General features: G+C 36.4%; 1 protein-coding gene across 2 annotated transcripts in view; it reads left to right on the top strand.

The window, feature by feature from the left end:
• Positions 1 to 25,691, top strand: part of LAMA2 (laminin subunit alpha 2) — a 359,058-nt gene that overhangs the window by 101,253 nt on the left and 232,114 nt on the right. For both annotated transcript variants that reach the window (XM_032682503.1, XM_032682504.1), the window contains exon 4: positions 8,724 to 8,966. In XM_032682503.1, coding sequence (XP_032538394.1) covers positions 8,724 to 8,966 — 243 coding nt within the window. The remainder of the gene's footprint in view (positions 1 to 8,723; positions 8,967 to 25,691) is intronic.

Below are 25,691 nucleotides of genomic sequence, written 5' to 3'. Positions count from 1 at the left end.
TGAATTACAAATATATAGGAAATAACTTGACACTGCTGACCACAGAAGCTCACCTAAAACACTTAGAAAGTAATTTATCAATTGCGTAGTTTAGACAGTCACTGAAAACAGTCATAAATGTAGCTCTTCTTGTTTTATTTGCACTAATGTGGACTAAGTGACAAAAGCAGCTTGGAGAATGACGTCTGTTGGATCTCTCCAAGTACAAAATATGGAAAACCAGAGACTTGGTGTGTTCTTAAACAGAACATAAAACATGGTGAAGATAAACTTTCCACTTGGTTGTGAGTCCTAATGTATCATGACTAGTAATTATTCATAAGTAAATTCTGACTGTAAAAGGGGGCTATGAGACAGAAATATGTAAAATCACTCATAAATCACTTTTTATATTCCCTACTATGCCATACAGCAGCACATCTACATCCAAAGCAGTTCTCAGGATATTTTAAAAAATATTAAAAACTAAAAGCAAAAATGCCAACTGAACGCACATACTCATTTTTGATCTGGAAATCTGTTTTAGAATCTAATCTCTTTTATATTTTCTTTTTTCCTTGTATATGTCTTTGAAATGTCCAAACTTTAGTGACACGAGACAGGTTCGTATTAGTGCCAGCATATATTTTTAAAGGGGTCTTAACCACTATCATGTTTATAAAGAAATTGGGCATGACATGTATGAAGAGACAGCAAAGAAATATTCTGAAAGGAAAACTCTGTATTTTTTTTATTTGAACTACTTTATTCATGTTTTCATTGTTCAAGTTGTTCATATTGCCCAGTATTTCCAGATTGAGATGGAGAGAACATTGTGTCATGTTCAGAGAATGGGTGTGAATTAGTACATGCCTATTTCATGTTCAGATCAATGATATTAACCTTGAACAGTTTACAATCAAAATCAAACCAAAATCCCTGTTCCTCAAGATATGATGCCTCTAAGCATACATTATATATGGTGAATAACATGTACTTTTACAGAAAACTAAAAGTAAAAGCTTGTGAAGTTTTCAGCAGGAAATGTTAAAGGTTTAAATGTTGATAATGCAGAAGATGCTCTCTGCCAACAATACAACAGTTTGAGATGTTTGTTTGTATCCCTCTCCACAAGGTGGGTAACAGATGTCACCTCATTAAGTAACAAGTATTTATTTATATACTTTTTAGCACTCTATAGAAAAGTTAGAAACCATAACATTGAAAAAGATCTTTAATTTCACATTGAAAAAATTATTGCAGCATGAACTTGCTGATGTTATACAAAAAGGAAATCTGAAGAACTTTCACAAGATCCCTCACAGGGTCCTGAGGGAATTGGCTGATGTAGTTGCTAAGCCACTCTTCGTCATATTTGAAAAGCCTTGGCACACAGGTGAAGTCCCCAGTGACTTGAGAAAAGCAAATATCACACCAATTTTTAAAAAGTGTATTAAAGAGGACCCTGGGAACTACCAAACAGTCAGTCTCTAGTGCAGGAGTCCCTACTTAAGACCGGAGGGTTGGACTAGGTCTTCATAGGACCCTTTGAACCCAAGCCATTCTACAATTCTGTAAGAAAAGTGAGTGTTCTTTAGGAAAAGCAGTTTATTATGTGCTGTTCCTGTATCTGACTGAGTAGTTTAATCTATGTTGAAATTAATATTCTCATTATGAAATTAAAATGTAAAGACTTGGTATGAGTATGTGAGAGGACACTGCATGGAAACATCACTGAAGGAAATATGGATACTTCACCCTGAGTTCTCTCAATGCTACTGGACCCAGGCTGAGCATCAGTTCTTGGATCAAGAAAAAAAAAAGAAAAAATTATTTTTTTGTGCTTTAGCACCAAAATAGAAGAACAACCTTTTCTGTCCTTCTCCTCTATTGTCTGTATTTTAAGAAAAAGGTTTGAATATTGACATTTTCATCAACTTTCCTTTTCTCACCATACTCCTTCTCCATGGAAAGAAGTTATTAGCTTTAGGAAATAAAGAGAAAAGAAACTGCCTTCTGCTATTATCTGAAAGCACTGTGAAAAGAGATTATTAACTTCAGCCTCAATTCAGGTATACACCAGGCCAATGATGAGCAGCAAAAATAGTCAGTAGAAAGCAGCTATTCTTTTTGAGACCTTCACAAACAACTGAACAGTGGATAATGGAGAAAACCAAGTGAGAAAATTACAAAGAACAAAGCTGACATTGACAGAAACTTTACAGATACTGATTCCTTCCATTTGGCTTAATGTGTCTCAGATATTCAACAGCTGGACAACTTGAGAGCTTTACAGTTTGACATTGTATAAAGTGCACTCTTTTACTGGACTTTGTTTTCATTTTTTTTTTTTAATGACAGGAGTCATAATCATGAGATGAGTGAAAGTTGAGAAATATTAATAAATGATGTATTTTTATCAAGGAGAAAGACATGTTCTGAAAGGAACTTGTGTGTCTCTAGCAGTTACATACAGGGAGGGGAGAAAGCTGAGCTTGTTCTAAGTTGAGGTATTTTTATACTTTTTTCAAAATCCATGTTCTGTGAGTATTAACTGAATGGGACTGAGCATTGTACATGAGTGAATTTTTGTATAGTTAGAAAAGATGAATTTCTACCTGAAGCAGCTTGGTTTGGAGCTACCTTAGAGCTTTTCAAGGTTTCCTGTGATAAAATCTTTCTCTCTTTTTTTTTTCCCATGTATTGCTGTGGACATCTTAATTTGCATGACATTCATAGCTTGAACTTTTTGTAGCTACAATTTTTCTGAGACAGATGATGCCTTGCTAGATTTGCTTGTAACACTGGAAAAAACCCTATATTGGAATCAAGTGTTTCTTTCAGCCCAAATTCCCCATCTGGTAGCAGCGTTTCAGTTGGAAGCGGCTCAGATGAACAGGAGCAACATTATCATTAGAAGGCAAACTGCAGCACAGCGGAGAGATGTTCAGCTCTCTAAACTGATATTAGTGAAATCCTGCTAAGCGTAGTTTTTTCCTACCCCATGCCATTATTTTCAATTTCAGAATTTCTAAGTGTGAGCAGAATATTTGAAACCATGACCACTATCTCTCAGGACAGTGATAGAAAAACCAAATGCTAGATGGTCTTTTGAGGAATTCAGAGAGCCGCTCCATTTCTAAATAAGGCTTTTTCTCAGTCTGAGTTGGATGTGAGACTAAAATGAGAAGTTAAGTTGTTTTTAAATAGCCAATTGTATAAAAATTCTTGCATCAAAACTTCCTACTCTCTGTCGTACATACTAGACCCAAACAATAATCCATAACAGTAACTGTGAATTGAAATATTACTGACCACATATATTGGCCTATGAGAACACAAGGAGCTGTTTCTCAAACTCATAAAATCTTTTCTTCAGTTCATTAGTAGTTGGATTTGATCTGTTTCATGTCTTAAGCCTTTAGGAGAGACTATTCCAAAATGAAAAACAGTGCAAATGTGGTATTTAAGATGTATGATGTCTGCCATATTCAGTCATTTCTTATACTTGAGTGTAAAGATAGAAGTTAATGATCAAAGAACACTTTTGCACTGAGAATCTGTTTAGATCTGTGATTCCTGATTGTTGGTCATGCAAGGTATTAAAAGTTACTGAATCTGGTAGCCTGATGGATGCAAGGCTTCTATGGCTCCATCTTCATGTACAGACTGTAGCAAGGCAGAGCTCATAATCCTGAGAGAGTGAAACACATGCATGGCTGCACAGAGCAGACCACAGTGCCCCGTCAGCACCCACATGAACACAAACACAGCACAGCCTGCCTCACCCTCTTCTTCCTCTCCAGCTGATCAGGATTAAAGTCTGCTAGGCTCATGTCTATCTCTGGATGCATACACAACATGCCGTGCTTCAGGAAGCAGCCTTAAATAGTCTTTTCACGATCTTGGAGATTTGCAGCCCCACTCGAGTTGCTGGTACTCAGGCCTCTTCTGCTTTTTGGCTAGTTGAGCATGAAGTTAAGTGTTATTCACAAATACCCAGTAAAAAGAGGGAGCATACCTAAATGGAAGATACTAAGAAGCAGGATTTAATGAGAAAATAGGACAGATTTCAGTGATCAAGGTCAGGCCTAATATGCTGACCACCTAGCTATTTACAGTCAACCAGTTCCTTTTATCTCCTTTTCCCTCTATCTTATACTTGTTCTTTCCTGAGCCACCTTGGTCCTTCTATTTCTCCACCTCTATTCCCTTCCCTAAATGTTCCATATTACGTTTTGTCCATTTACACAATCCCCTTAACACATCCCATAATAAATTCTGCATAGACTTCCCCCCCTTCTCTTAAAGGAGTGACACCCCCCCCCCCCGCCCCCCCCGTAGCCAATAACCTCCACTAACCTGCAGGGTGTTCTGAGATGGCCTTCTCAGTTCAGAGATAGCCTTGACTCATCTGAGTGGATTTCACATTGGGACAAGGGGTATCTGCAGTGCTTTTGCTGCCCCTACCAGCACTTTTAAATGACTGGTTAAATATATCTGTGGGCTGTTTAAGGCCACATGGCTTGACATTATTTATGCCAGCCTGTAAGAAAACAAGCCCTTGCCCAAGTTGTGCATTCTTCTTGATGGACGAATACCATGTGTACCTGGCCACTGAACCACAATAATGATCAACAGTGTAACTACAGTAAATAAGCAGATACAGAGTTTATACCAGATTGTTCATAGAAGCCTCCATTAGAGCTAATACATTCTTCTGTTGAGAAAATGAAATGGAAATAATTGTGTGGGACTGAATTTTTTCTCTGATGATATTCGACTTACATGAATGCTTTCTAACTGAAGGATTTATTTTTTAAATAGAAGTGCAGGTGGGAGTCAGACACAATGAGATTTCCTGCTTCACTAGATAACCCTATGCAGATTAATGATTCACTTCAGCTCTATCTGAATAATATTAGTATAGCGAATTATCCTGTATAGTAGGATGCACTTTTCTATGTCTTATGAGGCATTCACAAGAAGATACAGCACTATAACTTATGGAATTGTTCCTACTATGTGTTTCACAGATCTCACTGCCGAGACAATTACTATGGAAAATGAGACCCAAGGCTCATTTTGTTTCTTATCTTGAGGATTATGTTGTATAGAATTTCGGAAAGGTTTAAGGGACTATTTAGACTATTTCCCTCCTGCTCCCATGATTATACTATGGTCACATGAGCAGAACAAGTAGAAAAAAGCACCAGCTGCACTTCAGCCACTGTGTTAATGGTCTATTACATGCCACTCGGCAGCTTGGTATTGCTCCATTTTCGCATTTGTATCAGCAAAGTTCGTTGTTTAGGTTACATTGCACTTGTACAAAACCAGATGTGCTCTAAGATTGTGCAGTTACTATATCCATTGACATGTGTCAGTCTATTGATGCTATTTGAAAAATAAACCAGGTGTGCTCCATCGATTACCCTATGGGGGTGGAAGCTCAGTGTTATGATGTACTGGGAAACGTGGCTTCAGAACGCTGAAAAATTTCACTTTTTTTTGATTGTGGAAACAAATGCAGCAAAACTCAGTGAAACATTAGACTTTATTAGTATTAATATTGTCATGCCACTGAGCACTTGCTGATTGCATTAAAGTAACCAGAACACCATTTGCTAAGCAAGTCCACAATAGAAGAAGAGTTACTCTCGTAAAGGACAGTTTTCCAACTGATTGGAAACTTTAGTGTTGCTTCCATTACATTGACTTACTTTGAGAGTAATCATACAGCTGCCATTAATTTTAGTCTGTTTTTTCTGCACTAATTGTCATTGTCAACTTGCTTAGAAAGCAAACATGGAATACACCTTGTTTGCTACCTGCATCACTGTGGTGAGCTGGTGGTGCCTAGTGTAGCTGTCTAAGCTGGGGCAAGCAAGACTGTCTTCTTGATTCTTGCTAAAGATCTACATGTCTAGCTGTCCCCAAAAGGAAAAGTGTTTCTAAGAAGGGTAGATTAGCATTCTGTGTTGTCTTCAGCCTAGCCTTAGAGAAATCAGGAATATCAACCAGGACATGTTTTTGATGCATGTGCTTGTCCATCTTCCCTTCTCTGCAATTAGCATTAACAGTCTACCAACATTTAAAAACACTGGTCCTTAGTCCAGCTCTGTTTCTCTACCCAGGAAATAATTTGTATTACACAATACAGTCTTGCAGTTCTACTTGTGAGGAGAGACTTGAAAGAGAAAAGAGAAGGTTTCTTATGTCAGTGGGTTGCAGATAGCTTGGTGCTGTTGCAGAAGCCACTACAGGAATATTCAGAGGCTGAGACAGTAGTAGTCTGGATCAGGTTGAAAACTGTAATTGAGTAATAGTTAAAACCAGCTTTTCATGTGTATTCTTTTATTTACATTAAGAAGGTTCTTTTTTCCCTGTCAAATTTAGATTAACAGAAATAATATCCACCCCACTGTGACCTGCAATATGCTGTTTCATCTCCACTGCTTTTTTTAATAAAATTTTGTTGCAGTTTCATTTACAAAGTGTGCTAAAAATAATGAAAGCCAAAGGTATGTAATAAATTTCAGTCAAGCAGTACACTATATCAGAAGGTAAGAAACAAGACTTCAAACAAATCTTCAGCAGAATATACAGGAAATGTTATTGAAAGAGGGTTCTAATTTGAGAAGTCACTGTAGAAAGTTGCACTCTCCCACACAGCCTAGTATTTCAAAGCAAGCAAACAATAAAAGACTTCCTGTTGATTACATCTCTTGGCCCCACAGAGCCAATGCATCCAAGATGTTTGTAGAGTTAAATGTTTTTTGGCAGTATTTAACAATGAGTCTTTCATGAAGTTTTGCAAATTTTAGGACTTCCACGAAGGAAGCTATATATACAAACCTGTAATTATGAATTTATTGTCAGATATGCTGTAAATCACAGATCTTCCATGGTAGAAGCCCTAGCAATGTGTTTAACCTCAATTGTTATGCATTCTACATATAGTCTACATATAGACATATAGTCTTATTATGATAACTTGAGGTAAATCACTTATGTAAAATTAAAAAGAAAAAGTATTTAGAAGTACTCTAGAATGAAATTTCTGTTCTCTAATTCTGTCATTTCTAAGAGCTTAACTGATGAGGAACAGTTTGGAGAAGTTTGTTAATGTTGTATTTGTCTCTCTTTATTGTAAACAGTATTAGTGACACTGATCCAGGATAGTTATGATTAGAATTATTTGTGGCCACAATGGAATATAGCTATAGAAGAGTTTGAGAGAGGAGAAGGCATTTGTGAAACAGGGGACAAATGATTGTATGATTCCTGTTGAAACAGCGGAATGATACATCGGTTTCTCCTTGTCTCTGCAATGCTTATTCTATGCTATTGAAGAAAAATATTGAGATAGTCCTTCATGAATGCAGAGTTACACATGTGTTCTTCAGAGTGAAATAAATACAACCTCACTCCCTTCTTATTCCCAGTGAAAAACTTTGGTTGTTAGGGATTTGTTTTCCTGACTGAAGCTATTGTGAATCTTACCATGTACTCAGCACCTGCACAGAGGGCAGGAATGATAATTGGAGATAAATATTTTCTTTGCTTCCATCATCAAGTGTACTGCAGTATTTGTAGTACTCTGCCACTTAACATATTTTCTATTTTACAGTAATTCTAACTGGTTGTTAATAAAAAACAATTTGAATCTTCTTACTGTTTCTTTCATCAGTTGCTGTAGGATCTTCTTTCAGTGGCTTTATTGATTGTCTCAGCATTCACAAGAGATTTTGTGTGGACTAAGTCTGTATCTCGCAGCTTTCTTGCGGTGACTATCTGACACAGAAAGCATTAAGTATTAAATCAACACTGTTCTCTCCATGATATCCTCTGACATCCTCATGTGCAGACTCAACAGTGCATCTTAGAAATATTAACGTGCTATATGTTCTTTATTAATGGAAATACCTGTTTCTTTTTCTTGGCTTCAGTTCTACCTCTGTATAGCTGTTACTAGGTTAAAAGCAAACCAAACCAAACCCGCATCACTAATGTATGTCATACTGCAATTGCAAATGTATTTGTGGTTTGCATTCCAGCAACCTTGTAACAGAAATAAACCTTGATAAATCAATTGAATAGCCAGGTGAAATGGACTATAATGAGCATTGATTATATGTTTACATTCTGTTTGTAGTGGTATTTGATGTGTCTCCGTCCTATAAATCTTATTTATTGTCACAGTGCTGAGTTGTGTGATTGAAACAAGAGCATTTTGTAGAATGACTTCAGCATGATGTGATTACCTTTCAATAGCTTAAAACGGTGGGTTTTTTTTAACTGAGATAGAGTTGTAGCAGTTTGGCAACTCTTAAACATGGTGGAGAGTACATGTCTATAAATACACAGATGAAAACAATCTCACTTCTACAAGTTGAAAATACTCCAAACTTTCCAAACATTTTGCTGAAATGGCAGCTTAGCAATTACCTGCTAAACTATGCATAATTTAGAGTGCTTTCTAATTCTATTTTCAAAGTCTCTATTGGCCTAATGCAACTAATACTTTTTCAGAAATGTTAATGGAGAATTTAGTCATATAGTTAGAGAGTGTCAATGTAGTCTGAGGCCATATTGCATTTCCAGCAGAAAAAAAGTCACAGATTTTCATATTTACTGTTTGGCAAATATTAAGTTCTTAGTTTGGCAAATATTAAGAAATTGGAATTGATTTGTAATTATGTTCTTAAATGCATTTTAACAATTCTTCTATTTTTTTTCAGATTTTCCAGATTGCATATGTTATTGTGAAAGCAGCTAACTCACCTCGTCCTGGAAACTGGATATTAGAGCGTTCTCTGGATGGTGTAGACTATCAACCATGGCAGTACTATGCTATCACAGACAGTGAATGCCTGACACGCTACAACATTCATCCCCGTCCTGGAACTCCATCCTATATAAAAGATGATGAAGTCATATGCACTTCTTATTATTCCAAAATCCATCCTCTGGAAAATGGAGAGGTAAGATCAGATGTGTACTGTAACCTGACAGAAAAAAACCCCTTTGATTAATTGGCACATATGTCCTCAGCAGACAGAGTATTTTGGTAGAGTTGAAAAATGTGGAGAGAGTCTGTTTGCAAATTAAAAAACCCTCATCTTACACGGTACTGTATAAATGCATAAAAGGTTCACTCCATTATTAGAGTTATTATTATTCTACAAGGGGAACTAAGAGATAAAAGAGTTATTAGGTAGGCACTAGTACTTTCAGACACCTTTTAAGTGCTTGAAATATGTTGCCATGTCACTTGTGAACAAAGATGAGAATACTGGGAAAAATCACAGATCCAGTGAAGTCATTAAAACACTTTTCTTTTGGATCCGTTTTCAGTCCCAGTGTGCAAACCAGGATGTCAAATGGTAATGATTTTAGTCAGAGTTTAATTTAATGCCTTTAAGAGCTTGTACCTGATACTCTGCCCCTGTTTATGCCTGTTCCTTCTTCTCCTGTCAGAGGCCTCTACTATTTTATCGTAAGTCCAGGTGCATGAATCATGGACCAGTCATTTGTTCTAACTGAGGGTATGGAAAAATATGGTGGACATGAGGATGAGGATCTGTGGTTGAAAGAGCAAGGCAAATATAACAACAGTAGCTGAAAATGCAGTATTTTCAGTCACTTAAAATGACAAGAGGGAAAACCAACAGCATATTTTTTTCCCAGATTTTTTCCAACACTTGCTTTGCAAATAGCTTGGTAATTCAAGGAAACAATGTGGTTTGAATGTGTACTAGATCTGAAGTATTTATTTATTTATAGATTCTTTGATGTCTAATGGTATTCTGTGAAATTTTAGTCTCAATATTTTTCCTTCTGTTAATTTTTTTTGGAAAGAGGTACAAAATTACTTTATTTTGTTCCCTAAATGCAAAGCAACATTCATATGCAAAATTGTTAATACAGTTCTTTTTGAGTCTCGGTCACAGATGTGTATAGTTTGTTTATGTTCACAGAAAATTGCCAATGCAGTTGCAAAAATTGAAAAATACAGCTTTCAATGAAAATATCCTGCTGATACACTTTAAAAAGATATAAACTTGGATCTAGAGGTGTCTTGGATTATCAGAAGTTATCAGATAGGAAATAATTTGCATATCTAGGAAAAATCATTGCAAATATTTTGTATTTGTATAATTTGAATGGGTATTTGCTCCTGTAAAATCTAGCTGGAGCAGATGAAGTGATATTAAAAGAAATAGTGCATGCACATGTTCTGTGTTTTCAAACTGGTTTCAACTGGGTGCTTTTTGAGGGGTGAACAGAACAAGAGTTAGCAGTTTATCACTTGCAAAGAAATTTTTTACAGTTTCTTTAGGAGAACGTGTCTGCACTGAAAATATAATGCAAAAGTAATTATGCTAATAATTAATTTAATTTACATTGTTCCAATTCTTTGATTATCCAATTCTCTCACAGATAGATATTGCTTCCAGTAGTCAGCTGTGCTCCTGGTTAAACCAGTTCTTCCTTGTTCTTCTTATGTCTTCTCAGTCTAACTTGACTGAGTTAAACAGCAAAGAACTTTATTCAGCACACTAGTGTATATCCGTGGCTGAAACATTGGCTTAAAGCCTGTTGAATTGAATGGAACTTAATTCTGATCTTAAGTGTGCAATTAATAACTTTTTAACTTGGTGTGATGTGCTGCAATTGATGCTCTGTCCTGAACCTAGTAAATCACCAGCATCTGATACATAGTTTCTTTAAACTGGTAGAAGACTTTGCAGGGAGGAACACATCTGTTCCATACCACTTGGCAAAGGGGAGTTGTTAAATACAGGCATACTCTACGAAAGGCATGTCATTTAAGCCTCTCTAAGTTAATCTTACCTCACTCAGGTCGTTATTAATCTGAGTTGTGGCCCTAATAAAGAGAGAGAACAGCTTGAAATGAAAAGCCTAAAGCTTTACCTTTATAAAGACTGCAAGAGTACCATTCCACATGAACTAATCCATTTACATTTTTAACATTACTCTTTTCATGAGTAAAACTCTAGTTTCATCTGTCTGAGCAGCTAAAGGCTGCAGTAAGAAGTATGTAGCATTTACACAGAATTAACCTAGGTTCATTCTTTTTCGTATTTTGTCAAACACATAACATGAAAAATGACCAAGTTTCTACCAATATTAGATTTACTTGCAATTGTGTTGTAGGTGGTATTTGGCTCCTGGTTTTTCAGTTGAACTACATCTGCATATAATTTATTTTTGTTCCAGGATAGCAATTTTTTTCTATAAATCAGATATTACAGTAACTTTGTAAGACTGACACAGTTATGAAATGTACATTAAGTCCCTTTGCTTCAAAACCCGTGAGTTATTCAGGCACACCATTCTGGTGTACACCCAGAAAACCTGATGAAGTGCAGAAGGAACATAGGTCAGCAAGCCAGTGCCAATGCCAAATGTACATCTGCAGTACCGTCTGAGGTTAAAACTTGTCATCTTAAAAAAATCAGAATATGTTCTTCTTATGTATACTATCAATGAACATTTTAGTCAGTGACTTGATTCATTAGCATATTCCTAGAAATGTTCATTCTGAGCCAAATACTTTTGTAATTTAGTACTGTTCCTACTTGCAGCAGTAATACTATCTTGGTCAATCACTAAATTAGAACCACCAACAACTAGAACAACAGCAACAACACAAACAAAAACCCTATGGGATATATCTTCAAATCAATGTAACTAGCACAAGTTTACTCGATCAAATGTGAACAAACAATCTGTAGACCAAGAAGTATTTGCAAAAAATAATTGTCTTGAATATTTTCATGAATTAATGGAAAATTGTATGGTGATAGCTTCTGAATAAACAAAAGTGAGAAATTCTCAAATACAGAAATTTCTCTAAAGGTGTAGACTTGAATGCAGAAAGATTGCTAGCATTCTGGTTTCCATACTGTCTAAGATCAGTGATAGCTGGAAAAATAGGGTGTCTCTATATCACATTGGCAAAGGTAGACTTTTAGCACAGATGTTTCTGATATACAGTCACAGAATCACGGAATGGGGTATGAATGGAAGGCACCACAGTGTCTCATCTCATCCAATCTCCCTGCTCAGGCAGGGTCATCCCAGAGCATATGGCTCAGGATTTTACTCAGGCGGATTTTTAATATCTCCAGTGAGGTAGACTCCACAACCTCTCTGGGCAATCTGTTCCAGTGCACAGTCACCTACACAGTGAAGAAGTTCTTCCTCATGTTCAGGTGGAACTTCCTGTGCATAAGTGTCTGCCCATTGCCTCTTGTCCTGTTGCTTGGCATCACTGAGAAGAGCCTGGCTCTATCCTCTTAACACCTTCCCTTCAGATACTTATAGACATTGATGAGGTCTCCTCTCAGTTGTCTCTTCTCAAGGCTGAACAGGCCCAGCTCCCTCAGCTTATCCTCATAAGAGAGATGCTCCAATCCCCAAATAAATGTAAATGGTAAAGTTTCCCAAAACAGTACTTCCAAATAAAAAAAGAAAGTTCCTCTGTCTCAGTGTCTTCAAGACAGAAAAATAGGGGAAAGAGATTAGTTATCATTATGAGTTACTCATTAACTTTTACTGAATTGATGTTTCTTGCTTTGACGGTAATTTCTTTTTTACACTAACTGAAAAAGACCCATTCACATAAGGGTTAATAACTGGTGAGACAAGTCTGGTATTTTCAGGTAAAGAAGAATGCTCATTTTGTTCTCATCTTTGCTTAAACACCATATCAGAATGGTGTATATTTTTTTCTTTATTTCCTCAGATGATCATTAGTTCAAGAAGTGAAAATCAGTGGGTTACCATAGTGATTTTTGCTTCATTTCCCTGACACAGGATCCTCTGATGTTTATATCTAGTTTGTACTTTTTTATTGAAACCTTTCTTCTTCTGCTAGACCCCATTTGTGTCACAGCTTCTTTACCTTGATGACTAGGATGTATGCCTCTGGACATTAGCCTCCAATGTTGTGATTTTATTTTCTGTGAGATGCTGAAAGATTTCTTTTAGTGAGTGATTGTTTGAAGTAGCATATATAGTATTTTTATTTTGATACATGGGAGTCTTCTCGCTTGCAGTCGTGTCAAAGCTGGACCCTCTGAAGACTTCAGATGTGATGGTTGATCATTATAACATCTTAGGAAAATGTATATCTTTTCACAGAAAATGACACATTTTACCTGGCCTATAGTTTCATAGGAAATAAAATTGGTAGTTACACTTGGAAAAAGCATTCTTAAAACATACATAGATTTAGAGTACTTTGTATAGGCTAGGAAAAAATAAATATTAAGGTAAAAAATAATTGTTTTGTTATTTTTCAATATAAAATAATTCTCTGTACAAGCAGATGTTGAAAGTCAAATCCAATGAAGACAGCAGATGAAAAGCTTAATTAATCTGATAGGAAAGCCCTTCCTTGTATTAAGAAGTCAAAAAGAACGTCCCCCCATATTCTGGGAAACATTGAGTTTCTCTAAAATGAGGCTTTCTGAAAGTATAAAAAAGAAGAGGAAGGCTGTGAATTTAATTCCCACCTTTTAAAATTTTAATTGGAATACCCAATTGACTCTCTGTTCTGTCATCACATAGAGGTGTTCTGTCAAAGTTGGTTTTGAAAAATTATAATCATTGCTGTGGTGTGGAAGGTGTGTAAACTTTCAAAGAAAAGAAATCCTTCACTCATTGTGGGCAGAATCTGTCTTCAGAATATGCTGCCTCGAAGGATATTTCGATTAGAGTTTTGGATACACAGTAACAATGGAGAGGTGAAATTTCAGAATTCAGTAAATATTTTCTTGTACTGAGTAAGAGAAACAATCTCTGATCCTCCTGTGCGAGATGCCTTTTGTATGTTATTTTTAGTTGCTGAGAATGTTCTACCTTGACATTTGAAGATTGAAAAATTAAAGGGTATAAGACCTATATTTGAAGGAAAGTAATCTGATTCTAGAAACAAGAATGACGCCTAGTTGCAGTATACCAGCTGGATCAAATTTCCAAAAAGTTTGTCTGAACACTTCATATCAAACACAGTCCTTAGCATTGCTTGATTCTTTTCAGCAAGGAGCATTTGTGAAGCAATCAATGTGGCCATCAGATAGTTGATAAAATGATACTGATAATGGCTATCAGTCTGTTATTAAGGAGGTAATATAGTTGTACATCTGCTATTTTCAGTTGTAAACAGCATAATATTTCCGTGTTCAAAAGTAAAAATTGGAAACTGAAAGACTTTGGAAAGAACTGTCTGTGTGAACAATGAAGTTTAAAGTTCTCTGAGTCTCGATGCTAGGCTTTAACAAGAAAATTCCTTCTTCTTCTCTCTGGCCATAGCCAGCACTAAGGCTGAAGCGGAGGACTGACAGGGAGGGGAGTTATGGTGGGAATTAAGTAACCTGTCTCCTTCGTTTTCTGCAATGAGTTTTCCTATCACTGTTATTATAGTGGACAGAATGATACTGCAGTGAAGGTGGTGCTTCAGTTCTGCTCTTTCAAGTGCTTAATCTCTTACCTTTCTTGTAATGGTAGCAATGTAAGTGTGAGGTCAAAAAAAAATGTTTTCATGGGGATAAAAGCTAGTCTGTGTAAGCATGTTCATTAGTCTTTCTTCAATCAACTGGAAGTTCAAAGTGTGTACTAAACATGTAAAGAAGAAAAATAAACAGAAACAACTTCCTTGGTAGTAATGGGGTTTTTTTGTTTTGTTCACTTGACATAGCACTTGAATGCTTTTACTGTGCCCTTTTTTAAATGCATCTTTGTGCTGCATGTCTCAGCTCCCTTGGAACTTCTTGCAACACCCTAGTACTTTGCTGAGCTTACCTCAGGCCAACGATACCATGAACATTGAACTCTATTACTTCCCAGTGTTTGCATGCTAGATTTCTCCTCTTCATACCATAGCTTGTCCTGTTTGGTGTAGTCTCAGTGATTCACAGAGAAGGAAGGGAAGAAAAAGAGATTTTCTTAAGAGTCTAAGAGTGTCAGTGCTAAGAGGACAGAGGATCAGAATTTTGGAAGTACTCAAAATTGAAACATTTTCAGTTGCAGACTGAAAATTTTGTGTTGACTTTTTTTTTCTTATTAATAAATGATACAGATGCTACACTGTTTCTAAAAAAAATGCCAAAAAGTTCGTCAATTGCAGTATTGGGGCTGCTTTTATAGTTCCTATTTTTAGATTGACCCTCTCAGCTCCTAATATGCGTTCAGCATCTTTTTTTTATTGCAAAATAATTTTCTAGAGTCTGCACTCTTAGTTCCCCTTGAGTAACAGTGATAGGTTTCTTTTCAAATGCATAAGACGTAGAAAAGGCATCACCAGTAAAAAGTAATGCATATCTGTCTCCATGCCCTCAGCTGCAATCACTCTAGGCATTTCTCATGACTATGCTAAATTTCCATATATTTGACTTGCATCTGTACACCTCCTTAGAGGGCATATGTTGTCTCGTACAAGTATTTTATTGCTATATTATCATTGTAAAAAAATTCATGATACAAAAAAAATAGGTAACAATCTATTGTTAATGGTTGAAACTGTTCAGAAATTTAAGCGGGTTCTACTTCCAGCATCACAAAGACATTAGACTAAGACTAATGAATGCAGTCTGAGTCAGGAATTCCAGAATAGGGATTTGTGAACAGTTTTTTTCAGCTTGATGTCTGAACAGGGAGAATAGCAATAATTTTAAATAATTTAGGTTTGGGGTTTTTTTCAAAAAGTGGAAGGGAAATTTTTATTTTGATTGACATGGGTTGTTCCAGGTATGCAAAATGAAAACATTTTATTTGGTCATTTAATTCTTTTTTTCAATGCAAAGACGATGAAAACAAATTTCTCAAAACTGTGAATAGAGGCCATTTGACAGTCATTTGCCTGGAAAGCAAAAGAAAACTTCAGCAGGTAGATATCAGATGCAATCCTTGCATCCAAGATATCCTGCTTCCCAGGTTTTTAGTACTACTTCCCAGTTTTTAGCATACTTTGAGTCAGGCTGTCTAGACAGGTGGCATAGCTTCATTTTCTAAGAAATAATGAATTAGGTTTTCTGAAATACAAGTGTCCCATCAGCTTAGGATCATTCTCATCTTCTTGCTTTTCTGTCTTACAATGCACAGTTAGTATTTTGTAGTGATTAGTAATAGGGACAGCCAACAGGATACATAGATAAATGGTTCTTAATATTAAAGATCTTTTCACTGAAGTCAATAATAACCTTTGGATCAAGTCTTCTGTGAAGGCTGTTAATCTCATTTTATTCAGATTTTCGTCAATACAGAGGTTAAACAGTCCCTGCTTAACACTCTTGGATTACTCAAACTTTGTTTTCCCTGTTGGTCTTGGTTTATATTTTCTTTCTGTCCCCTCCCACCCCCCTCTTCTGGCTACAGTGGCTTCAGGAACATTTATGCTCAAGCCATGGGTTTGGATATCATCTTTTTGTGTATGATTGCTCTCGATGAAATGACTTGTGATAACTTGACTTTTGAGTGTTCTTTTTTGACTGTTTTGAAAGGAAAGCAGCCTAGAAGGTTACTTGTGTCTAGCAAGGCATAAAATACTGATTTTCTTCAAGAATTTTGGCACATAAGCTTTCAGCTGTTTCAAAATTTCCACTTAGAATAACCATGAAAGAAACAGTTTACAAAAAGATATAAAACAGATTAGAGATTTGGACAAAGATCCAGGTCAAGTTCATTTGGCTGCTTTTTTTGGTTTTTTTTTTTCTTCTTTTTTTTTTTGTCTAGTAAAACTGAACTTGAGTGTCTAATCTGAGAAAAAAAAGGCCTTTGACAAATAACTGCCAAATAAATGGATACATTTTACATACTCTGTGTGCACAATGATATATTGCCTCACTAGCATAGTATTAATATTTCCTGTTTTTCTAATCGACATTCAAAGATATGTAAAAGGAAAAAACAAAGTAAGCATTTCATGTATGTGCTCAGTATCATGGGAAAGTGTTGAAAACATAGAATTTAATGTAGAATAGTTTTAAATTATTTTATTATGCATGATGAGAATTGACTTTGCAATAGTTTATTCAAATCTTGTACAACTGATCTTGCAAGTCAGTAATTTAAGAATTGCATTATAGCAATATTCACTGTTAATTTTTGCCTAAGAAAAGGGAAACTTACAGTAATATTTTCAAGTTGATAGTTATACCGAATCTGAGTTTTTGCTATTTAATATTACAGAAATATTATAGAAAAAATAGTGGATATAAAATGTATAATGTACTTCTAAATTATGCTGCAAAGAGGAAACAACTGTGGAAAACTACATGTAAGTAGTATTGCAGTTTCCCATTATTGTAAAAACAAGAAACGGGATATTTACTGACAAATCTATGTGGGCCAAGTTGCAATGAAAGTTTGTTTTGTGTAGTTAGACAGTCCACTTTTCTATCTTGGCATGTCTTCTGTCCTTGAGCAAACTTATGTCATAATTTCTACTGTTTCTGAAAAAAAAGCAAAATTGATTCATCATATGAATCATAATATTTAAAAAGCAATAAAGTTGCAATATTCAAAAAACATACTATACAGTGCAGTCTTTCAGTTTGAAGTTGAAGAGTCAAATTGACTATTTTCCTTTTTTCTTTAGAATTCATCATTTATTGCTCACAATGCTTACTGAAAAGAGAAATGTGCACATCTTTATATCTTTTATATCTTTGTATCTTTTCCAAATCATAAAGGTTGAATTCATGCCTGTAAATGTAGTTTGTAACTCAACATACTGTTTTAGTTGCAAAGGGAAATGTTACACTGAAGTCTTGGTATTTGCTTGAAATGACACAAATTTGTCGTGTTGGGTCTGGTAGCAGATTTTTGGTCAGATTTCATAGCTGTAGATTTTAATCTGACAGCAAAACAAGAGCAGTGGGTGCTTGCTAACTTGGTGAGGTTTTTTTCTCTTCTGTTTGATTAAGGGAACTGAAGATCCCCTGTCGGTTTTTGTTTTGGGGAACTGATACTTGAAAACCTTTCTTTTCTTTTTTTTTCTTTTTTTTTTTTTTCCTTTGAGTAGTTGTTAAACAGTCATGGAAAATTACCGGGAGACAGAATAGCTGAACTGTAAAAAAAATAAATATTTTTTTAAAGGTAGAATTTGTTAAAATCCGGTTGGACTACATGGAGAAGTAATTTTAATCACTAAAATCTGATTGAAGCAGGGACGTATAAATAGGTCAGCTTGACGCCAAATGTAGGTATGCTTTCATGTCAGTGCAAAGGAATTGTATATTAAAGGAAATCAAAACCAAACAGCGTAATTTACCTGGAAATTTCAGTTTAAATGGGATTTACATGGAATTTTCAGTTTAAGTGTCACGGAAGTTCAGTATAAGGAAAGTTAGTCAATGAGGCGCTGTAATACCAGTGAAAACATTATTTGATTTAGGTCTAATGTCTAGAACACATAAATGAAGAAACATAGAGGCAGGTTGGATAAGTTGACAGATTGCTTTTTCAAGCACATCAGAATAATAAAGCTGGTAGACAACTGAGACATAGTAGGAGTACCAAGGACAGTAGGTCCACAGCAGGTTAATTCTGTGGATTGAGCTTCTTATGGAGGGACATAAAGAAGTAGCTACAGTAGAGCTTTTCTTTGTTTTAGAAGTTGGAGAAATAATAGTTTTAAAAGAACAGTTTAGAGGCCTTGGCAGACTTGTTCCTCGGCTTTCATTGCTGTCATATGGTAGGGAATAACCCTGTGATCAGTTGGGGTCAGCTGTCCCAGCTGTGCCCCCTCCTAACCCCTTCTGCACCCCCAGCTTCCTCGCTGAGGGAGGCAGGGTGAGAAGCAAAAAAGGCCTTGATGCTGTGCAAGCGATGCTCAGCAGTAGCTGGCATATCTCTGGAATGTTATCGACGCTGTTTTCATCGCAGATCCAAAGCATAACCCCACACAAGACACTGTGAAGAAAATTAACTCTGTCCCAGCCAAAACAGCACACTAGTTGACTATATAAATCATATTATTTTATATCAGGTATCACAGATGAAATCTGAAAAATCCAAACGATTGAGAGTTTGACAAAACCCTGCCAAGTTTAGTTTTTGTAGTCAAAGTAAGCAGTACTGTTTTTGTGATTTTGCAACAATTAATCACGATAGGAGCAAAGAATAAAAAGTTGTTTTCATGCACATAATTCTTTAATCTCCTGTCTTTTACAGAAGATTTATGATGCTATTCCTGACCTGGGAATTCTGTGCTACTTAGAAATGGATTTTTTCCCCTGACTTTTCTTACAGTAGCCTTTCTAAAATATCTCAAAGTCTGAACAGGTCAGGTTCAGAGTTGGAGACATATCAAAGTTTCTTGTATTCTACAGCTGAATGTCCTATTTAATCTTTCATTTTAAAATATTATAAATGGTTTTAAAGGCACTGAATGCTCACCATTCACAGGAATCCCATCTGGTTTTCAAAAGCATTCATCAGTTCATGTTCAAAATTATATGATATGACACAGGTTTTGCTAGAAATTAGACACCAACACTGTACAGTAATTGTAATGGACTTTTCCACACATAGGTTTGCACTACAAAAAAACCCAAAAAGTTTTGTTAACATTTTTCCAGTCCAAAACTCTTCAGAGTTGTGGTTACAAACAAGAATGTTGCAGCAATGTAAAACATATTACTACAGTTTATTTAATGATAACATTCAGGAGCAGATGTACTTGTTTACTGTTTGAATAGCTTAAATCCACACATTCTCCCTCCTTTACATCAGCAGTTGTGTTTGGCAGCCCTTTGCAACTGCTTACAGCTGTTAAAAGTTCCTGTGGATTTTCTTTCTACTGGTCGCAATTCTGTACTGGCAGTAATTTGTAATTCCACAGTGTACTCCACAGTACATCTTATTCAGGAAAAAAATATAGCAGGAAGTGCCATAAGTTTTTAGGATAATCATATAATGAATAAGGGAAGTCATAACATCTTGGTAGGAAAGGGAGGGTGAGTGTTGTTTATGTTTTTTTTTTAATATTGTTTGATTTGGCATACTTAGAAATCTTTTAATTAAATCTGGGGATCAGAATGCTTTTTACTATAATCCACAAGAAAACATAACTTTCCTGTTTTAGTTATTTATTTGAAATTACTTGTCTCATTCATGATCACTGTCCAAAAAGAAGCTTAGAACTTTAAAAAGTAGTAGAGAAAAAAATATTCTTTTAAGATAATGTGTCATCTCATTTCAGAGCTTTCTTAAAAAATAGGCTAATTTGAATTTTAATGTTGTGCTTTTTGAGTACCTTTGAAGAACATATTTGACGGACCACTGTATTTCATCCTGTAAGCCGAGAGATCGTCATGTTTAACTCAGTAATGCCACTGTATTTCACCTGTGCTTGATCAGAACTCAGAATAACATAATTCTCAGAATTGCTTTGCAGCTGGAGTTGCCATTGGCATCAGCCGTTGAGTTCCTGTGGCAGCAGCTGTTTCACACTGACAAAATGTAAACCAGAATGACAGTGGTAGTACAGATTTTCAGATATCAGAGCGTTGTTCCGTACGATGAAATTTAAACCAGTTATCATTTAGTGATTTAAAATCATAAGTCTCCTGCAGTACTATGTGCTAGAACCGAGAGCACATTGTCAATCTACTTGGTTGTACACAACTCTTACAAATACTGTTTCAGTGTGCTTCATCTGTGAGAATGTTCCTGTAAGAGCCAAGCCTTTAACTCTTTCTCCAACTATCTCGTTAGTTATTACTAAACACAAAAAAATTTTTTTTGCTGTATTAAGAGGAGGTGTCTCACTTGTAAGTACACTTTGAAGAGCCAGTAGAGCACAAACCATCATTGTTGTGTTAAAGCACAGTATTCCAAGCCACACGTCTTGTTTGTGGTATGCATAACTGTTGCTGAAACTACAGCATGCTGCAGCGTTTCCATTGATTTAAGACAGTTACAAAAAGAAAATAAAATCTTTAAATTACAAGTATACTTTCAAGGTAATCAAATTCCTGATTATTCTGTGATTTATGAACTATTGCTCTGACAATGAGCAATCTGTTTAAAAATATGCAAGGTGATGTCTTTGACAAATTGTTTCTTGTCCAAAAATGACAAGTATGAGAATTACAGGAGCCACAAGAAAGCAGTGGCTTGAATAGGGAAATTAAGTTTCAGGTAGAATTGGAAAGAGGAAAATGACAAAAGTGAGTTAATCAAAACTGAAGAGGTGAAGCCTTATTTAGCTTAAGCTGTAGGGTATAGTTGTCAATGACACAATAGTATTTGCTAAACAGTTCGTTAAACTGACATTTGCGTGTATTCTTAGGGGGAATGAATTAGTGGAGATAAAATTTGACATACATAGCCCTTGACATTTTAATGCAAGTTTAAGCACTGCATTTCAAGCAGCTCTTGTACTCATTAGCAAGGCACAGAAGGGAGTTGTGGTTTCACTTACTAAACCATTAATTTATTAAGATAGTGAGATATTTATTAGAAATACAGCAAACCTTGCCAAATATACAGTTTCTAATAAAATTATTATAAATATGTATTTATGATGAAAAATTGGATGCTGAGTTCTGACATATGTTTCCCTCTACTATTCTAGTTGTGAAATCAACTCTAATGATAGATTAGGTCTTACAGTAAGAAAACTCACAGAAATTTTGTCTTTAGGGATTAAATATAAAATGCCAAGAGATTAATTAATCAGCAGTTATTTTGCATCTACTGCAAATGAGCTATTTGCGACAGATAATTAAAACTGGTATTGGGTAGAAGAATTTTGAGAGCTACTGAATCACCTGTTGAAAAATTTATGTTCAGTATTGTCCATCTTCATATTGATGTGCTTGCATAACATGAGAATTTAAATCAGGGAGTACCTTTCTCATTAAATTATTTTAATGCTGACATATCTGTCTTCTCCACTGCTGATTATCAAGTTACAAGTCTTTTTGCTCAGCACAGAAACTTTTCTCTCCTGCATGCTGCTGTCTGAGATTAGATTTTAGTGAGAAATTGACCTTTCTTGACAATATTTTAGGGTCAGACCACTACCTTACACAGAGCATCAGGCTTGAAGCCCACAGTCTTGATACAATTGTCCTAGTTAGAACAGCTGGGACCAGTTTATTACTGTATGGGTGTAACCCAAAACTGTGTATTCTATAGCCTCCCAGAAACTGTTATCAATAGACCATTTACACCCTCTGCCCAGAGCAGGCCTGACTCCTCAGGCTATAAACTGTGTGTTAAGAGGCCTGCAAGATAAGAGGATGCTCCTCACACCCATTGTGGAACTCCCCGCCCTGAGGGAGGTACTGGGCATTCCTGCCTGAACTGGAGGATATATAATCTTGGGGTCTTGGGACTTTTTTAACCACTCGTGGGATCCAGAGGAAGACTGCAGACCACCACTCTCAACCAGACTGCAACCACCACTGTCGACCAGACTGCAATCACTACTCTTGACCAGACTGCAACAGCACTCTCACCAACAGATTTTCCCCTCTCCTTTTACTTTGGACTCAGGGGGCCCAATGAACACCACTCTGTTCATGCCCCAGGGTGCTGGGTTATACATTTGGGTTTTGTGGGTTAAAACCAATTATTTGTCTGTATAATCGTACTTATTGTATTATTTTATTAAACTGTTATTCTGATTTATAATCTCTCTTTTGAGTTGGGTTCATTTCCCCTGCTGGTTTACTTTTAAACCAGCACAACGATGTACTAAACTACTGAGTACTTCAACAAAGTAAGTTCTTTACCACTACTAGCCAAAATGTTCCCACTCCATCCTTTTAACAGATTACAAGAAGTAACCTTTTCTTTTTATGAAGAAAGTTACAGATTATCACCAGTGAAAAGTGTTGGAGATGTTGTTTTCTTGAAAAGAAAGTGAGTATAAAAACTCCATGCCACATAGCCAAACAGCTGGGGTTTTTTATATCCTACAAACAGGTTGAGATTGACTGCACTCAAATATCTTGACAAAGTAACTTCAAACGCCAAAGCTCTGAGCAGAAAAATACACCACATGGGTATTATAAATTTGTATGAGAACATGGTGCATACTTAAAATTCTTAGAAACTTTGTAAAGTGTTAAAGTAACTCAGCGGATGATAATATACATTCATGCAGAGTGGTACCATTTTTACTGTTGCATTAAGTAAAACAACAGAGGCATCTAGCATGATCCATGTTTTCGTATCAGTTCATGCCAGAAACATGCACAGAAAGAGGGCTGGAAAGAGTGGTTTTATGCTCAACAATGGTGGTGAGGCACAATCTGGGCACAGTACTCAGCACTGGCTGATGCGGCTGCAGAACCCTCAACTCAGGCTGAGATCCAGAGATAGGATGCAGATTTTAGCCTCTGAGACTGCAAAAACTGCCTGGGACCTTCCTGAGGTTGAGGGAGAAAGAGATTGTGTCCTTGCCTGCAGAATGTTTGATGTGGCTGGGGATTTGTGTATTACCAAGAAAAGGACTGCAGGACCATGTCAGCAGTCTGTGCAGCATCAGGGGTGATAAGAAAGAAATTAACTGATTTTTCTCTGTGACTCTGCAAGCCATAACTGTATGAAAATAAAGGCAGGCAGAGTCTGTGCCTGTTGGTTCAGAAATGGGAACTCCCGTGAAGGTGAAGACTGCAAATCAGTGACTTCTGACACCGTGACTGGTACTTCTTCTTTGCCTGCAGATGGGCAGCTACATGATAGTTCAGTGCCTGGTAGCAGGCAATGGGCTGGGAGCTCTGTTCAATGACACATGTGAGCCAGCTTTGCCTATGTCACCCAGAAGCATCAGGAGGAGACTGGGTGACAGCAGTGGTGTACACCAAGTGGTATATAAGCCAGCAATGTGCCCTTGCAAGTAAAGAAAGCCAGGAGTATCCTGGGCTACATTAGTTAGACAGTCACCAGCAGGTTGAGGGAGGTGAGAGCACACCTGAAGCACTAAGTCCAGTTCTAGGCTCCTCAGTACAAGAAAGACATGGACATCTTGGAGCAAGTCCAGGAAACATCCAGTAATATGATTAAGAACTTGCAATGTGTATCCTATAAGGAGAGGGTGAGAGGGCTGGAGTTGCTTAGCCTTGAGAAGTCTCTGGGAAATTTTATCAACATGTAAAAAATATGTGGTGGGGTGCAGGGTGATACTTTTCTCTGTTCTGAGAACCCTTGTTCACTAGTGTATGAGACTTGTCTAATTCCAAAAATGGCAGAAAATTTCTTAGGCAGCATCTGTCACTTCTCAGTGACAGAAACCCAATGCAATGTGTTGTGAAATTCTAGTCATATGGCTGGATGGTCTGATGGTCATCTGGTTGGAGCATGTTGCAAGCCCTTTCAGATGATGTTGTTGCAGAAGCTAGGATTGGAAGCATCCAAATAATGCCCAGTGTCCCTACCCAGAGCTGAGAAAGGTTACCTGGTAATTAAAACCAATTAAAAGGGTTTTCCATTAAAAGGGTGCTGGAAAAAGGTGGCACTGTAGACATGACAGACACAAGAAGCTTTTTAAGAATGACTGAGTGGCTTGTGGAGGAGAGGCACTATAGATTTAATAGTAATATAAAATAATATAAGAAATTCAGCAGAAATAAAATCATATATGAGATCTCTATGAACTAAAATTCAGCACCTAAACTGGGTCAGCACAGCTTTAATGTTATATCAGCAACTACCCAGAAGTTTGGAACTGAGTGGGTCTGGATGAAGGAAGGCTAAGAATGTAGTATCAGCCTTTTGTAACCCTTTGGCAGACTCTGTAGGAGTCAAAGGGAATGTAGTGCAAAAGAGTATTTCTTAAAAACCTGAATGTTCTTGGTGCAGGTGATAAAGGAACCCATGATATAGTCTAAAACATTACACAGATCCTAGTCCAAGTTATTAACTGTTGAATAATTGTTATGTAAAAATAACCAGAAAATACTAAAAATGCAACATCCCAGGGGAATGAAATCTGCCAAAGTGCAACTTCAAAATAGAAAAGATGGTGAAACATCTAAAAAAAATCAGGCAGCCAAGAGTTTAAAAATAAAACAGCACACACGTGCATGCTACATTTTAGAGTGGTTCCAAAAATCATAATAGATGTTTAAAGAATAAACTAAGGAAAGGTAATAGATATGAAAAGTGAAATGGCATAACGTATGAATGGACATCATGTCTTTTCCTGCAAATGAGGAAAATAGGTAGGAAAATAAGCTCCAGCAAGTGAAATGTTAAACCACAATAAAAATGTGAAAAAGATTCTGAGTGACTGAGTTGAAATAAACCTTTTTTCAAACACATCAGATTCAGGAAGTCTGGTAGAGAATTGATGGGCTTGAGAGATGATCAAAGAGTGTTCAAGAAAGATAAGGTCATGGCTGAAAAACTAAATTAATTATTTGAATCAGTTTTTCTATAGAAACTGTCAGGAGGGTTTCTGCAGTGGAAACGTTATTTACAGGAGAGGAGTTGGAGAAGCAGTTGCAAACTAGGTTGTTAACTGAAGAGGTGCAGAAATAATTGATAAATTGAATAGTGAAAAGGAACTCAAGGCTAACATAGGTGAATTATAACAGTTATTATTTAACTCCTCACTTTCAAATATTCTCAGTGACTAAGGAGTGTGAAGTGTCAAATGAAACACCACTTTTTTAGTAACATTCCTTAGACATCCAAGGAAACTGCAGGTCTGGAAGGCT

This window comes from Chiroxiphia lanceolata, chromosome 3 (genome assembly GCF_009829145.1).
Source record: "Chiroxiphia lanceolata isolate bChiLan1 chromosome 3, bChiLan1.pri, whole genome shotgun sequence".
NCBI lineage: Eukaryota > Metazoa > Chordata > Aves > Passeriformes > Pipridae > Chiroxiphia > Chiroxiphia lanceolata.
Note: the sequence above shows the minus strand (reverse complement) of the source record. Positions and strands in the feature narration are given on the sequence as shown.